Raw genomic sequence first — 17,426 nt, 5'->3', positions numbered from 1 at the left:
ACACCGTCGGCACAGCTATGTGTTAAGTGCTTGGTTAGGTCATAGGTCCCAGTGTTAAGTGCTTTGTTCGTGTGTGGGTGTAGTTCTTTAAAAGCTTTGGTTTGTGTGTGGGTCTAGTTCTTTAAGTGTTTTGGTTCATGTGTGTGGGTGTAGTTTCTTTAAGTGTTTTGCTTCCTCTGTGTGGGTGTAGTTCTTTAACTGTTTCGGTTCGTGTGTGGATCTAGTTCTGTAAGCGCTTTGGTATGTGTGTGAGTCTAGTTATTTAAGTATTTTGTATCGTGTGTGGGTCTTAAGTATTTTGTATCGTGTGTGGGCCATTCACCCCCTCCGAGGTTCGATTTCTGGCGAAGGGGTTCTATACCGCCCTTATACATATATATAGGTTTCTCGCAAAGGGGTTCGCCAAAATAGCAGTGAGAAATAAATAAACAAAAAAATGATATGGATTAATAATTATATGGGTAATAATTATCTCTTTGATGCAAAAAAAAATAGAAAAAACCAAAAAATGTGCATAATTGGCTGTGCCGACGGCCGCCGTTGTGCCGTGGGTCACCGTCGGCACAGCAGAAGGGGGACCCAGCAGTCAGTCGCTGTGCCGACGGCCGCCGTTGCGCCGTGGGCTACCGTCGGCACAGGTGCGAGACGGTGCCGTGACGGTTAACGGCTGGGCCCTCCCTGTCGAGCGTGTACCGACGGTTGCAGATGTGCCGACGGTGACCTTCGGGCTCCACCTAGCTGTGCCGACGGCCGCGGTTGCGCCGAGGGTGGCCGTCGGTGTACCGTGCGTTGTGCCGACGGCCATGCTGTGCCGACGGTGAGCTCCGTCGCCGGTAGCTGGAGGCCTCTGTGCCGACGGCCCCGACATTTGGCCGTCGGCACATAGTCTGGCCGTCGGCACACGTCGGTTCTCCCGTAGTGCGATGAAGGACGTGTCGAACAGTAACTTGAGGTAACTAAAAATAAACATTAAACAAGCATAGTAGTAGAGTAAAACAGACGTAGCAGCCGGTCGGTGATGCTTGATTAAAATGGGACTTAACCTTAGACGCCACTTGTGGCGGCCGGCCGGCATTGTGACTTTTCTTTCAAACGAATCATTGTGACTTTGTGAGATCCGACTACGAGACTCTATATAAATGTGTCGACGACGGATGGATAGGACACATGTCCACGTATGGCCGTCGTGGCGCGGACAAGGACGTCGGCGGCGGCTGGGGTTTGTTACTCTTATCATAGTTTAAGGACTAATCGAACAAAGATAAACGTGTTGGATCCGTTAGGTTTTGTTTGGTATTAGAGTGTTTATGGAGTTAGTAGGGATAATACGGGTGAACCGTTAGGGTCACTCAATCCCTACAAAATCTCATCCCCGATCCACTAGGTATGGATAGAGTATTGGGGATTGAGATAATTACACTATGATTTAAGAAAAAATGGAGATAAGCGGAGATTAAACTCGCTAAATACTCTAGGACCAAACATGTATTTAGAATGAGTGGAGATTCAGAGTTTGTTGCGGATTATCCCCACTAATCCCCACTAAAAATCTAGCACCAAAGAAGGCCTTAAGAATTTTTGGCGAGTTTATCTATGCGCTAGATTGTATTGTATCTTGACGGACATGGTCGAGCTGAGAGTGACCAATGTGATTACAAACATTAACTAGGAAGCTTGCCTGCCGCCGCGTCCCTGGCCGCCGGATTGTTGGTTATAGTATCGTAGAAGTACTATAGAAGTGCCGGTGTTTCCACACTGTTCAAGAAATATAAAAATAGTACTGTAGCGGCATCGTTCCGTCTTTTTCAAGCGACTTTAGGTAATCCTGGTGCGATGAAAAATAAAGGTAGTATGGCAGCCACTATCTATAGTGGGCGGAGCGAGGGAAATTCACGGCTGTTAAAAGGTGTGATGGATAACTGAGCAAGACTTTTTTCTAAGATACCATAAAGAAGGCACTACTATGTTCCTCGACTAAAACATGCGGCACATGGTTGAGTGTCTTTGTACCTGGAGTCGCTACAAAAGAATTTTCTCAGGTTGAAAGAGGTAGCGGGTGAAGTAAGTACACCTTTCTAAAGATGCGGCAGAAGGAGGTAATAGTATTCATCCCGGGAAAAAGTGGCCACAGAAGGTGGAGTAAGTATTATTTTTCCCGGTGGTACCGTAGAAGGGCACAGTATTATTTTCACTGGTTAAAAAAGGCGGTTCGGGAGTTGCTACAAAATAATTTTCTCAGGTTGAAAGAGGTAGAGGGTAAAGTAAGTACACCTTTCTAAAGATGCGGCAAAATGAGGTAATAGTATTCTTCCCGGGAAAAAGTGGCGAGGGAAGGTGGAGTAAGTATTATTTTTCCCGGTGGTACCGTACAAGGGCACAATATTATTTTCACTGGTTAAAAAAAGGCGGTTCGGGAGTTGCTACAAAATAATTTTCTCAGGTTGAAAGAGGTAGCGGGTGAAGTAAGTACACCTTTCTAAAGATGCGGCAGAAGGAGTTAATAGTATTCTAACCGGAAAAAAGTGGCGAGGGAAGGTGGAGTAAGTATTATTTTTCGCGGTGGTACCGTAGAAGGGCACAATATTATTTTCACTATTTTAAAAAGGCGGCAAATGATGGTACCGCCAAAGAATTATGCACTGGAGAATCTCTGGAGGGTAATAAGCGTCCAAAAATACTATTTATGTTGAAGATTCATGTAAAATTTACAACGCTTCTGTGCCGTTGAGAAATTACCGTCACGAAAATATGTGCCCTCTCACTATTAAGTAATTAACGGGTTTTTTTAGTTGATAGTGAAAGATCGAGATGTCGCCTAGAGGGGGGGGTGAATAGGCAATTAAAAACTCTTACGGATTTGTCTTGTAATAATGCGGAATTAAACTATCGTTTAGTTTACAAGCACAAACCCTAAATATGCTAAGCTCAACTAAGTGTAACAATAGCAACTAGAGCTAAGCAAGATAGGCACAAGATATATGTAGCAAAAGTGATAGCAAGATATATGTACTTCAAGCACGATGGCTATCACAAGGAAAGAGAGCTCGGGTATAGAAATAACCGAGGCACGCGGAGACGAGGATGTATTCCCGTGTTCCCTTCCTTTGCAAGAAGGTACGTCACGTTTGGAGGAGTGGAGGTCCCACGAAGGATTCCCCGCACCACGAAGGCTCACCCTATTCTCCGAACCACACCCACGAAGGATAATGGCCCTTTCCTTATGGTTAGCTTTTCCTCCGCTCCGGAGATGACAAGCTCCACAACCACTTCACAAGCTCCACGAAGGAGAAGCCCGGGCCTCTTCACAATCTTCTTGAAGAGATCACCGGAGCACCAACCGCCAAGCCAACTAGGAGGTCACCCTCCAAGAGTAACAAGCTCACGGTCTCTCACTCGAACTAATCGTGGTGGAGAGCTCAACACTATGCAATGATGCAAAGCAAGAACACTAGAGGTGTTCAAATCCTTCACTCTCAAATCCCACCCAAACAACAAATGCTAGGATGAGATTGGAGAGGAAGAACAATGGGGAAAGTCAACAAAAGACTCCAAGATCTAGATGCCAAGAGATCCCCTCACTTAGAGGAGAAATGGATTGGTGGAAATGTAGATCTAGATGTCCTCTCTTAGATCCCTCAAAAATGAGCAAGAATCATGGGGGGAGACAAGAGAGAGAGCAAGTTCTTCAAAGGCAACAATGGAGGTGAGAGAATAGAAGAACTAACTCTGCCCAAGGTGGAAGAAGGGCTATTTATAGCCCAAGAGCAAATATAACCGTTGGGGAAAGGTTGGGCTGAGTCAACCGTCGAGGAGGCCGGTCAACCGGGCCTCGGGGCCGGGCCGTCCGGTCCATGGCCCGGTCAGACCGGGCCACAGACCGGACCAGCCGGTCCAAACCGGTCGGTAGGCCGGACCCCGACCGGGGTCACTTTGTGTCGTCCAGGAGGTCATCCGGTTGTCCCCCGGTTGGCGACCGGTCGACCGGACGGCACGCCGAGCCAGCCGGTCTGTAGGCCGGCTGACCGGGCGGCAGACCGGAACCGGCCGGCGCATGGGCCGGTCCGACCGGGTCCCTGACCGGGTGAGCAGGAAAACATGTTATACAAAAACTGTGATAACTTTTGTGTCCGGACCCCGATTGACACGAAACCAATTTTGTTGGAAATATGGAGACTCCTCACAGAACATTTTAGATGAGTTTAGAGAGGGAGTCTCCCACCGTTAAGAAACGGTGAAGACGTCCAAACTCGAAAACGCAATAGAAGATGCATGCGGATTCCGTTTTCGATGAACTTGGGCTTGTTGTAAAGCTAGCAACAAGCTCAAGAACCTCACACAGAGAAATACCAAGAAGCAATAGGGATATGCAAAGTATGCAAAGGATTGAGCTCCCTAAGACGATGCGATCAAGTTACCCAATCGAAAGCCCCTCTTGATAGTGCGGCTATCTATCATATAATCTGGTCTCCCAACAACCACCTTGAGACCGGTAAAAGGAAAACCTAGCAAGGCCATACCTTTGCCTTGCGCATCCCGCTTGATCTTGATGATAGCTCTTCAAGCTCCACTCAAGCCGGAATGCCTCACTTGATCATCGTCGCTTCGTGAAGACTCACAAATGCTCCCCCATACACCATGATGGGAAAGCTCTATTGATGCACATCTTCACATGTACATTATCACCAAATGGACGGCAAGCTTCAAGCATGTGATCCACTTGAGATGCTCATCTTGAACTTGCCCGAATTAACCTTGTACCTTCTCATACTCTCATAAGATAGAGCATGGCTAATATTGAGTTCCACATAAGAACTTCATCTTCATTTCTTCTTCTTGATCATATCACATATATGTCTTCAAATCGATGATCTTGATGCCAACACACAAGATGTATCTTTATTTACATGGCATCCATACTTGAATCCAACACATGGAATACAAGTAGAACCTATGGAATATTCCTACATATAAACTCAATGAAAACATTAGTCCATAGGGGTTGTCATTAATTACCAAAACCACACATAGGGGCAATGTACCCTTACAGATAGCAGCACGTGAAAAATTTATTTTAGAAGTTGAATATTTATATGGATGAATTACTGTGAAAGATCAATGTCATGACCGTAAATAACCGGCGCAAAAATAATACCTTTCTAAAGGTGCGGTAGAAGAAGTAATAATATTATCCCCAGCAAGACATGCGACGGAAGGTGGAGTAAGCATATTTTTTTCTATGCTACCGTAGCGGAGCATCATATTATTTTCATGGGATAAAAAAAGCGGCAAATGTTGGTACCACCAAAGAATTATGTGTCGGTGAAAAATCACTGCAGAAGTTGAATATTTATACGGATGAATTAATACAAAAGATCACTGTTGGCAACTGTAAATAACCGTTGTGGAAATGTGTGTTTCGTAGTTGACATCGGTACGGGAAAAATTACTACAAAAATTGAATATGTGTAGTGGCGCATTACTGCGAAAAATCACTATCGGTAACTGTAAAAATATCCTGCAAAAAATCAGAAAAAATGTCTAAAAAAATGTAAAGAAAAACTGAGTGTAACACTGTTTATGTGCACCTAATGAACAGTGTCCTTTAATGTGGTGAAGGCAAAAGCCATCGGCTTTTATATATACTAGGAAGCTTGCGGCGCGGGGTGGCGCGCCACGCCTGTGGTGGTGCCTTTTTTATGCATACAGTTAGCGTTTGTGTTAAAACGGATTTATATTTGTTAGATGTGAGATAGTATTTATGAACTCGAATTGTCAGGCTGGGGTGCTTAAGCTTGCGACGGATCTTATCCAATTGTTTGTCCTGGAGCTCCTTCTTGACCGTTCGTCACCAACGCTGAAAAGGTTCGTCGCGAAAGACTTCAGAGGCCCCTTCGTCACACCATCGTTCACCAAAACAGTGCGTTGCTCCCGTCGCTGAGAGTGGTGGTGGATGCCCTGAAGAAATCCATGCCGGTTTCTCGTATGTCTGTCTTCACTCCTTGCAGTATTGCAGCAGGCAGCTACCACAACCGTTCGTGTCGCTCCGTCGCCTATTCCAAACTTCTAATCATGACTGAAGCAGCCCTAATCAATTCTCATTTCCGTTGGATTCCAGAAGCCATGAACTCACAATCTAACGTTTAGGATCAAGGATTCCAGAAAAGTAGTGTATTGCGGCTGAGGACGAAGAATCATTCCGCAGGCGATCAAACAGAACCTCATCAAGCAACAGGAACCTTTCTTCAAGCGAACCTACCCTAGTCCATGTCAAGTTATCAGGAAGGGAATCACTTGTGATCGTACATCAAATACAAGAACAATCTGGACAACAGACATGAGCAGAAAAAAGATAAAATCACATATCGAGAATAAAAATAAAGAAGGCGAAAGAACTGTTCATCTTGTGCTCATCACCACAAGAATAAAATGGATTGTAATCCAACTCTGTGCATTAACAAAATGGCATGCGTTTTGATAAATGCACATCAAAGCCACAGCATTCGCAAACCAGAAATTTGGAACAGACTTTTTAGAGAGGTTTCCATTTCAAAAGCTCTTTATGCAGTCCAGTACAGGAACTGTATCATCCGGAATGAGCATTGAAAATCTTCAGGAAAAAGAAAACAAAGTTTGCTTATTGCAGAGTGACTGCAGCATTCTAGGCCATCTTCACTGCTGAGCCTCTGGCTCTTTCTTCCCTATGTACCTGTGAAGTTCAAACCCAGAAATCAATCCCACTTTGTTATTGCATCAGCATAAGTACTATCATCATGCTAGGGAATATAGAAATCTGGTTCATAAGACAAAAACAGATGCAAACAAACAAAAAACAACGACAACTGTACTTTTGGCCCTTTTTTCTGGGCACTGTACTACAGTGGTTGGAAAATATTCACTGCAGAAGTCTTACCCCTGAGCTTTAGCACAGCGAGATAAATGATAGAGCTGAACGGTTTCGTTGGAGGCATGGCATGCCAGAAGCAAGTAGTTCCGCGGCTGTACCATCCATGCAAACCTCATAAAAAGTCCAGAGTACACACACATGGCTACATATAATGATAGTACTCCAGGATTAGATTTATTCATAAACAGGAACGGTTACTTTTGAGAAAAACCCAGGAGTATTTCACTGACCTGCTGTCATATTGCCAGATATCATTTCAGGAGGCTTGTTCAAATCAACCAAACCCTGGAAGCAAAATTCAAATCAGAGATAGAATCGAGCAATGACTAAAGAAAGCTTTTCATTAAATGGTTTATGGATTTTCTGAGAAGGATTTGCTCGAAGTTTCACAATGTTTAACAGAGATTAAATAACGAATTCCCAGGTAGTTTATGTGAAGGATAAGCAAATGTATAGCTAAATGAACACATCAGAATAAATTTACAGGCATGGCATGGTTGCACAGTTGCACATGCTAATTGTACGGTTCCATCTAATTAAAAAAAACATGACATTTTGGAAATCGACATGGTCCCAAAAAAGCACCAACTTAGTTGCATGCACCCAACTAAAATATTTGAAAATATATAGCCAAACTTGTAATGTTTGACTGCTATCCTAATACATAATGGATGTCTTTGCGAGCTGGGCAGAGTATTTACTAGCACAAAATATTACACAATGCAACATGGTTATCAATTTTGCTACAAATCATTCTTCGCCAATCAATCTGATGATTTTAGCCCCATGAACAATTTACAAACACTTCAAAAGACTCAAAAATAAAGATCTATCATGTCAAAATATCTGCTCGGCATTGCATCAACCCGAAGTACAATTGTTCATGGAGGAAAGTCACATGACTAAACAGTACCCTGCTCTGGAAATTACCTTACCAATGATACCAGCACAATTGATTTTTCAAGAAAAAAAGACTACGCGCGGTTAACGAACCAAGAGAAATAACCATCTCTTTAAGATGTTTCCTTTTAGCATTCCGAGTCAAACTATGTAACAAATGTTTCTCAATTCCAACCACTTTCTAGATACAATTCTATCAAACCTCAGAAATGGGGCAAGACTCAAATTCTCTCAAGAGTGTGAACCATGGTGGCCTAGAAATAAACTAGACCTTGCATGAAGACCACAATGCGTAATTGCAGTACTCTCATTAATGCTCTGGACCAATTACAAGGGAATAACTTAAGTACCAGAACGTACTTTCACGGACAAATCTACCCATATTTGTTTTATTATAGCCAAAACTATGATGTTCAACTGCTATCCTGATAATACAAAAGGGATGTTCTGAAAACTGTGCAGAGTATGCACTAGCTCAAAAGATAAAATGATACAACATGCTTATGAACTTCGCTACAACCCAATTTTTGCCAATCCATCTTTAAATTTTGGCTCCGTGAACAATTGCCAAATATCCCAGCAGACATAAAATCAACATGTACTACATGCAAATATCTGCTCAGCATTAAATCAACCCAAACTGCACTTATTTTCGTGGATGAAAGTCACATGACTTAACAGTACGCTGCTCTGGGAAATTGCCTTACCAATGATATCAACACACAATTGATTTTTGAAGGAAAAAAAAAAACACACACACGCATACAATTAACGAACCCAGCAGAAAACCCTTCCCCTTTTGAAGTTTCCTTTTAGAATCCTGAATTAAACTATCTATTAAATGTTTCTCCATTCTAAATTCTAATAATTTTCTAGATTCATTTGTATCAAAGATCAGATAGGGGGCAATACTCAAATTCTCTCAACAGTGTTCACCATGGCCGCGTAGAAAAAAAAGTAGAACTGGCATCAAGACGGCAGTAGGTAATTGCGGTACTCCCATCGACGCTATGGACCAATAAAAGGGGATGAATTTAGGTACAGAAACTATGGAGCGCTTACCGCGAGGACGAAGCCCCAATTAGCGACAGGTCCCCAGAAGTGGGTGGTCTTGGGGCCGACGGGGCTGTTCACGAACGCCTTGAAAGCCGTCGCCATGTCAGAACCTTCCCCACCGGCGCTCAAATCACCTGCTCACATCACACGATATCGCATCCGTCAGATTCCGAAAGCAGCAGGAGGAAATCAGGGGTGCTAATTTGAACGACAGGGTAGGATTCGATGGGAAGATCCAACCTGGAAATACACACAAACCTAGATTGTTCGACGGCGGGGGGTCGGGGAAAGAGGTCGACGAGTTGACGAGCGAGGGCGACGGCGAGGAGCTTGGGGAGGAGGATGACGATGATGATTTTGGTTGGTGGAGTGGTTGGAGAATGAGGACTGTTACTTCTCCATCCGACGGTTGGAATAAAATATCCAATCAGCACGAGCCCACAAATATCTTTCGAGTATTTTCTCGATTTTAAAATATTTCTCTCTCCAGCTTTTGAAGTTGAATTTTCAATATAGTTAAACTCAAACTTTGAAAGTGATTTTTTATATATTTGTAATTAGCTAGATGTGATATATGAAAATCATAAGATGCAAAGATTGTTTTACATTATTGTCGATCTAAGGTTTTACAAATGGGAATATAAATGCAAATACGAGTTTGAACATTGTGGATGTGGATCATGTTAGAAATTTTGGACCCTAATAGTTTATGTGAAACGTAGTACAAATTTGAGCATTTCTTTTGCTTGATTTGCAGGTATCCATGTTATAACATATTGCACATTGTAGTAGATTTTTGAAGATGCACTTGTAGTTTAACCCAAAAATCAAACATTCACTCTTGCATATAAAAAATCCCCACTCTTCACAAAATCCGATACAAAGCCCTTGATTGATCAATGAATATAGTAGTTTTCCTACTGTTATTCAGAAAAATGCTAGTAAAATAGGCCATAACATATTGCAATAACAAATAAAATAGTGAAGCTAAGAAACAATAAATTAGAAGAGAAAATTTACTTGAGAACCAAGGCTTACACACAAATTCAAGGTGGATAATATCTCATTCACTCGGTTTAATACCAACACTCCCCAGACCTCTTGTGTATCTCAAGAGGCGATGCAAATCCTAGCCTTTAGGCCACCCCCACTTCTCCTCCGTGTTTTGCTCTATGATCCGGTACCAAGTTAAGCACTCTAGTCCACCTGCCCTAATAGTGGCCCCATTCAAGAATTCTCATGCCGGCGGGGAGAGGTCTCGCTTGATCGAGGTTGTTTGATGGGTATGAGGTTGATGTCACTTTGCATTGTGCTTAGGTTTTATCATATGGTGATGGTTGTTAAGTTTGAGGCCAACATGAGATGTGGTGGTCGTCTTGTTCAAACATTGCCCTTATGCAGTGTTGGCGTGGCGCTCGGTGTTGCATCGCTTGAGACTTTCTCCTAGTGCTTCAAGGTGTAGAGTGTTTGCTGAGAAGTCAATGATGTTTCCCTATGTTTTCTCGGCATCGAGATTTCTTTTGACTGATCTGACAAACCTACCCACTCTCTTTAATTAGGTTTGGTGGTGTTTTCTAGGATAGCTCGCTTCCAAGTTTCTTTCTTTGTTTCAATGTTATTTCCTCCGTAAGGGTGTTATGATATGTTCTCTAATCGGGTGTATCCGACACCTTCATTTAATTGAAATAGTTTAGGCTCTTGTTGCCTTACAAACTCACTAGATACAAAAAACCGGAAGACAACAACAAAAACACACACACATTTCCCATATCGTTTATGCTCCCATATTTTGGCATCTCATGTTCATTGCCGCTCTAGTGTCTTCCCTCATACACTTGATCCAAAATTGTTAGGCATCCACCCTTGTTTGAACTTTGAACGGCTCCAATAACATTCCTTAGTGGGTAGCATGAATTATTGTCAACCTCCTTTAAAATATGGAAAACTCTTATCTTTTACTTGCTGATGGACGAGCGTTGCTCTCACATGAACCCCACCCAAATGTCTTGTAGTCCCCAACAAACACTGAGTCGTCATCCCCAACAAGAACACACCCTGCACACCTCCCTTGTTCCTACTCAACCGGCACATCCCCTCACCCGCATTCATCCTTCTTCGAAAAGCTTCACCGCCCCTCCCCTTCCTCATGCTCCACCTACAGGGCAACCCTCCGGCCGTCCCAAATTCTCTCACGTGTTGATCGGCTCAACCCCCCCCCCGCCCCGACGGTTTGCACCACGTGTTGCCATGGCTCAAGGCGACGACCTTCACCTTGCGCCGCCCTAGCTCGGGGCTCACGGCGTGCTGCACCACATGAGCACCTTTCGCTCCTCGGTGAATTCCTTTTTAGATCTCCTCCATGGATTCCTATGGATGGAGCTCGGGGCTACATCAGGAAGCCCTAATAAATGGCGAGAAGGAGGGGAATGGAGCGAAGGGCACATGATCTATCTCCAATGGGGCTCCGACAAGTTGCATATATGGTGGGAAAGCCTGAACCATTGAAGAGTGAAGCACCTTCATGCCCCAACTGCCTCAAGGGTGCAAGGTAGAGGTTAGTGTTTTTTCAGAGAATTTATGATGTTGCGAACAGGGTGGCGATTTGTTGGAAGCTCTCTTCTCTTTTGTTGTGTACCCACCTGTAAAATGTTGTAACGATTTCTAGGCTTATCCTACTAAGAATTTCCAGTACCGCAAAGGTGCATTTGTAATGTGGGATGCCCTAGACACATATATTAGGTGGGTTGATTTGTTTTGTTACAAACAATTACACTCCCTACCAAAACATTTGCTGCAAACCATGGGATTTTGTACATATACGGCTGATTATTTCAAAATTGGTATGTTTAAAACGTTACAAGAGTTTGGAGTATTCAAAATGTTATAGCAACTTTTGCTACACTTTGCAAGTTTGTACAAATTCAAAGGAAAAAGTTGCAAAAATGAAGTTGCATTTCTAAAGTGCTACATGCACATAAAAAATATTATGTTCAGACTTTCTTTGCAACAATAACCGTTAAAGCAATGATTGGGGGGTCCAAATAGAGCATAGGCAGTCAAACTTTGCATTTTCTTTTAAATGTTGCATTCACATAAAAATTTGCCTTCGGCATTTTTACAGCATTGGCTAGATATTTGCAGCAACCGATCGTGGGTCCACAAATGCATGGGCAGTCAAACAGTGCTTGCCTTAAAATATTTCCATCCTATCGAATAACATGTATTTACAGGTTTCCAGCACCCGTCGGGAACTGTTGGTTCGCAATGTAGCTATACCTTTTGTGTGTCGGCAAGCATGCACGAACGAATAATGGTCGTATACAATGTACATGCAACAAGGTGGCACACTTTACAGCACAATGTTTGTTTGTTATTTTTTACCAACATTAGAGTTAGACGAGAGGTGGCTCCGAGCCCTCATCATTACTTTTGATTTGAGAGGCTGCAGACGCTTACTACTTGATCTTCCACTGGGTCCTTCCAATCTTTTCCGGTACTCTTTCTCAAGCTCCACCAGACGGCTGGACACCTGCAAATAAGTGTACCTCGTTGTCAGTATCTCTATCTGGTAATGCAAAACCTTTTCCAATCATCACAACACAACATTTTTCTTCCATCTAAATGGAAAAAAAAAGCATGAAGTTTGGTGTTGTCACATCTTCGACAACCATGTGTAAATGTAAACAGGCATGATAATGGGTGTGCTTGTGTACTTTGCTAAGTTTTGCAAGCCCATGCACCGGACTGGTGCTGGACCCGCATTGTATTTCATGCAATTTAGATTTTAAAAATGGCCTGCTCTTTTTCTGTCCACGTTGGTGACCTACTTGAACAGCCAGACGACCCGCATTGCACTTTACTGTCTTTTAGAAAAGATGGATCATCATTCTGTGTCTAAATTACTAAAACTCAGACTTGAACACAAGACCTCTGCTCTAAAGCCATATTAAGTTTTATGCAGTTAGAGCCTTAAGGAGTTTGATGATCTGCTCGAACCAGCTAGACAAAGTCACTTTGACACATGGGGAATTTACTCTTCAAAAGAATATAAGGTAATGATGCATATAAGATGAAGCAATCTTCAAACATTATCTGTCCCCAAAAAAGGCTAGTAAACAAAAACATCAACATAAAGAACTACAAAAACAAGGGCATATGTTCTCACAGGTCCTTCATAGAAAAGTTCATTACCTTAAATGAAAAGGCAAGTGGCAATAATGTATCTGGGTCCGTTGCCTCCTCCGGAAAATTTCGCAAGGAATATAGAAGTTTCTCGAAAGGCAATTTTACCTGATAGAAAAATAAGTTCACCAATTATTCAAAATACGCTTTCAAGATAAAGCAGCCAAAAAAACACCAAGAAACTCACCAAGTCATCATGGCAGAATCGCAATAGAGCCAGTCCAACTTGGAACACTACTTTAATACCCTGTTAGTGAACAGCAAGCAAAACAGATACAATCAGTACTTATCTTACATGGAACTGGAAGATTGGTAGGTTTGCAGGTAAATGAGATAAATGTGTTTTACAAGAATAAAACCGTACGAGTGAACCATGAACACTAAATCAACTTTTTGATTTGACATGAGAAGAGTGATAAATTGCAAACACGATAGTGTATCAAAATTGTTTGAGAGTAGGATTCTGTAACGTTCAACTATGTGTTAAGTACATTCGAGTATGTCAAAGTATCAATACTCTATCAAAATTACATGAAATGTTCTCCGGAGCGCTTGTTCAAAGGAAGTTCACAATTAAGGTGACAAGGAGCTGTGTGGAAATGATTCGACTTGGTTCCTATATTGGCATTGCCCTCCATCAGGAAAGTAACTTTCAGAGAGTGCATTTAGTGATTCGAAGGAGCGAAAGGTCAAAACAACTCCAACAAGGCGCGACACTAGCTATTGTGTGTTACACTAGATGCAACAAGACCAAATAGTGGTTACATAGGCCCATGAGGAGCCAAGGGGTGATCATCAATCATATACCTTTGCAGACTATTCGTAAGTCAAATTTACTTTACAACAACATTATCGAAAGTAGTAATATTAATGGTATAACTTGAAAAGTTGTAATCGTCATGTATTTGTAGCAAGCATGCTTTAAAACATCTACAGTTAAAACGCCATAAATAAAAACTGGACAGAAAAGAAATATATGGATGGGCAAGATTGTATACCTCATAAAGGAAGACATCCCAAACTCTGAGAGTTAGATGAAATGGGAAAGAATACGAAAAAACCGTGATAAACCATTGACTCGCGTACATGCTTGGGTTTATCATTTCATCTTGAAAGTTTTGTCCCAACTTTGGCATGTGCTCTGTAACTAAATTCTCGAATTGACATAAGTATTGCTGCACGAGCGGCAAACCAGCCTGTTGCAAGAGTGCAAATAGTATGTGTCAAACAAAAGTTCAGATTCTATTCTAGGGTGTGCATCATTTTATAAGAAAATGGTTCCTAACTTTTGCATGTGCTACATCACTAATTGCTCAAACTGAAGACATGAATTGCTGAACAAGTGGCAAAACATGTAGCCAGGAGAATAAAAGCAAAATTGATATAGTAGACCAAGTAAATACAGAAAAATAAGAGCATACAGTATACAAGACCATGATCATAAGGATGAATGCGAGCATTATTAAGCAAGGTTATTGCAATTACTAGACTAAATAAATACTCTAAAGTTTAGATTTTCAAGGCCATTTTGAGCAGGAGGAGAAAATCCCATTTACCTGATACAAGCCTTCCATTGGTGCATGGACAGCTCCCTTCAGCAAAGCAACTATTAACCAAAATGCGTCCTCCTCACTCATATAAAGAAGAAGCAGCCCGGCAATAAATCCCATTCCCTGCATCAGATTTTGTAAAGAAACAACATATTAATCTAGAGAATATGTATGTTATTCACATATAATGTGTTGGCAGACTGAACAGTGGCACAAACCTGCACATATCCAACATCCCTATCATAAACAGAGTATGCTTTCAAAACATTATACAACGATCTTTGACCGGGGCCATGTCTCTGTTGGAAGAAAATGTGAGATGGAAATGTACGTGATATGTCACGGATTATTTCCAATTCTGATGAAGATGTCCCGTATATGACCAAGGTCTGTTAAAACAAAACATAAGAATGCAAATAAGATAAGCGAACTGATGAAAGCACCTATTTACGTATTCTTGTCATTAAGAAACAATTATTAAGACAACAGACAAACAAGTTACAACGGGGAGCCTGTAGTTAAAGCAAGGTCAATTAGTTCTTCTAAATTTGCAATCCTTGAAATAAAAAAAAACACTTAAATATGAAATAGGTACAACATAGGCACATGCACAGGAAGTTGAGCCTTAAGCCCTTAAGTATGATCCAAGGTGGAGAACTTCATTAGTTTAGCAATCTTATTTTCTCCACAACACAGAAATATTTATAGAAAGTATATAAGCTATACTAGAGAGACATTCTGTGATGTTTCCTTTTGGACCATCAATGCATTTAAAATCTAATGTTTTTGTATCACTAGTCAATATGAATATTTGCAGCTAGGCCAAATAAATGCCAAACAATTCAAACAAACAGAACGATCATGAGTACCTCATAAACTCCAGGGTTCATTAGCAAGAGGTCCCTGCTGCCTGAAATCAATTGCCAAACAAGTCCTCTAAGACAATCTGGAATTCCTTTCCTTATTCTTCTTTTAACTACATGAGGTTTTCTTGTAACATAGTGCCTCCAGTCACTACCACCAACTCCTATCATCATCCTCCATTTTCTAATCCTTCTTTCCTCCCTACAATGATCTCCCAAAACAGGCCCAGTTAGAAGATTTTTGAGAGAAAAGAAAAGGAACACGAAGCAACTGATTTTCGTAAATAGACTAGTCTGGTACGTCACAAAAATGGCACTAAGGTGCCAGTAACAAAGACAATATGTAAATGAAAAGTATGCTTTATCATGCAAGCAGACAAATATATGAGAATCATTCTCAAGTAGTTTGTGAATAGCCAAGGCCCATGCATAAGTACAGAAACCTATGATGTATTAGGTGCGAGAAAATGAGATGTTTATACCGTAAACTTATAAGATACTCAAAACATAGAGGGACTAGGTATAACAGGAGACTCATGTCCTGTATGACATGCCATACCTTTCATGTTCATGTATGGATCTGCTTCTCACAATTCCCTCAGGAGAGTTACTTTGTTCCGCCTTTATAAAACCAAATCTGTCCACAGAACGGGAATGAGATGGTCCAGGTTCGATGTCATCCACCTCTTTCTTCTTATCCATTTCAGTGAAGGTACCCTGCCATTATTTTTACAGAATGGTAGTCAACTACTGTAAGCTGAATTACTGACATATGGACTAAAAAATGGAGCACACATGAGTCTGCATATAACATGAACCATACAAAAACAATCAAATTAAAGTATACGAAATTATAAAACACTAGGTAACTGATTTCAGTGTAGACACCAATGGTAAGCTGCGTTTGATGCAACTAAATCATAGCAGAACAAAGGTTTGGTTAGTCAAGTGGTTTATGAAGGTGCTACATTCATACTCCACAAGATTACCGATCACTGTCAGAACAAAAGTTAAATTATTGGGCATAATAACTTAAGTACAGGCAAGAGAGCTCCACAAGGGGTGAACTGAGAGCGGCGCATAAGGGTCAGTTGAATCCTCAGTTATTACTTTTTGGAGGATAACAAACTTGCAGACATTTGCAATATTAGTTGAGACTTGAGGCTAATCGATTAAAGTACCCCCTCCATCCATAAAAGGATGTTGGAGCTTTGTCTAAATTCAGATGTATCTATACGGTAAAGCGTGTCTAGATACATCCAAAATTTGCAAACTTCCGACATCATTTTATGGACAGAGCTAGTACTAGACATTCAAATTCAGTGTGTGCACGAGCATGGGATGGATGCACCTGCATTTCATGTTGGACTATAGGATGGGTTCAACCGAGATGGAAAAAAACCATGGATGGTTGATTTTTTTTTTGATGGTTGAATTACATAGGTGGGGTACAAATCCTTCCGTACGGGAAACGAATTATTACATAAGTATAGGGTGTACAAAATGTATACTCAGTTCATGCAGCAGAGGGTTTTCTTACCTGAACGGACTGTCCGGGTAGTGACAGAGGCCGGAATCAGGTCACGAGAATCCAATGCAGGAGAAGTAAGTGGATTGGATGGAGGGAACCGGAGAAACGGGAGGACGGCGGGCCAGCGGCACCGTTAGCACCCCCGGCGCGTCGGTTCTTATGCGGCAATGGCCGCCGGTTGGCTTCGGGTTCACCGGGATCCTCTTCTAGAGGCAGGCCGCCGGTTGGCTTCGGGTTCACCGGGATCCTCTTCTAGAGGCAGTACGGCCGTGGCTTGAGGCCGGACACACAGCAGCGACGATGGGAGTATCGAGGTAGGAGGGGGCGACCAGCGGTGAGCAGAGGAGATGCGGCGAGGTGGAGGGGGGGATCTGAGAGTTCTGCTCAATGCTACGCGCGTCAGCAACAAGAGTTCCGTTTCCAGCTCGAAGCTCGCCCAA

General features: G+C 42.1%; 2 protein-coding genes across 2 annotated transcripts; both read right to left on the bottom strand.

Annotated features, from left to right (window-relative positions):
* Positions 1 to 6,393: 6,393 nt before the first annotated feature.
* On the bottom strand, positions 6,394 to 9,234 carry LOC124683720 (mitochondrial pyruvate carrier 1-like). The gene is made up of 5 exons (XM_047218185.1): positions 9,119 to 9,234; positions 8,867 to 8,994; positions 7,135 to 7,189; positions 6,911 to 7,046; positions 6,394 to 6,706 (listed from the first exon to the last, which is right to left on the bottom strand). Exons 2-5 carry the CDS (start codon positions 8,960 to 8,962, stop codon positions 6,670 to 6,672), a joined length of 324 nt encoding a protein of 107 aa, XP_047074141.1. The 5' UTR covers positions 8,963 to 8,994; positions 9,119 to 9,234; the 3' UTR covers positions 6,394 to 6,669.
* A 2,846-nt stretch (positions 9,235 to 12,080) lies between these two features.
* Positions 12,081 to 16,157, bottom strand: LOC124682658 (ecotropic viral integration site 5 protein homolog). Its single transcript, XM_047217302.1, has 8 exons — positions 16,015 to 16,157; positions 15,462 to 15,657; positions 14,811 to 14,981; positions 14,599 to 14,715; positions 14,041 to 14,238; positions 13,230 to 13,289; positions 13,052 to 13,150; positions 12,081 to 12,389 (listed from the first exon to the last, which is right to left on the bottom strand). The coding sequence occupies exons 1-8, from the start codon at positions 16,155 to 16,157 to the stop codon at positions 12,231 to 12,233; spliced, it is 1,143 nt and encodes a 380-aa protein (XP_047073258.1). The 3' UTR covers positions 12,081 to 12,230.
* Between the last annotated feature and the right edge of the window lie 1,269 nt (positions 16,158 to 17,426).

This window comes from Lolium rigidum, chromosome 1 (genome assembly GCF_022539505.1).
Source record: "Lolium rigidum isolate FL_2022 chromosome 1, APGP_CSIRO_Lrig_0.1, whole genome shotgun sequence".
Classification (NCBI taxonomy): Eukaryota; Viridiplantae; Streptophyta; class Magnoliopsida; order Poales; family Poaceae; genus Lolium; species Lolium rigidum.
The sequence above is the reverse complement of the archived record's forward strand: the minus strand, read 5'-3'. Positions and strand labels throughout refer to the sequence as shown.

Coding starts and splice junctions, on each gene's coding strand:
- LOC124683720 (XM_047218185.1), bottom strand. CDS start 8,962: ATGGCGACGGCTTTCAAGGCGTTCGTGAACAGCCCCGTCGGCCCCAAG. Junction 7,190..8,866: donor ATTGGGGCTTCGTCCTCGCG/GTAAGCGCTCCA, acceptor TTTTGCTTCCAG/GGTTTGGTTGATTTGAACAA. Junction 7,047..7,134: donor ATCTGGCAATATGACAGCAG/GTCAGTGAAATA, acceptor CATTATATGTAG/CCATGTGTGTGTACTCTGGA.
- LOC124682658 (XM_047217302.1), bottom strand. CDS start 16,157: ATGGATAAGAAGAAAGAGGTGGATGACATCGAACCTGGACCATCTCAT. Junction 14,716..14,810: donor GGGATGTTGGATATGTGCAG/GTTTGTGCCACT, acceptor AATCTGATGCAG/GGAATGGGATTTATTGCCGG. Junction 13,290..14,040: donor GGGATGTCTTCCTTTATGAG/GTATACAATCTT, acceptor GTTCACTAACAG/GGTATTAAAGTAGTGTTCCA.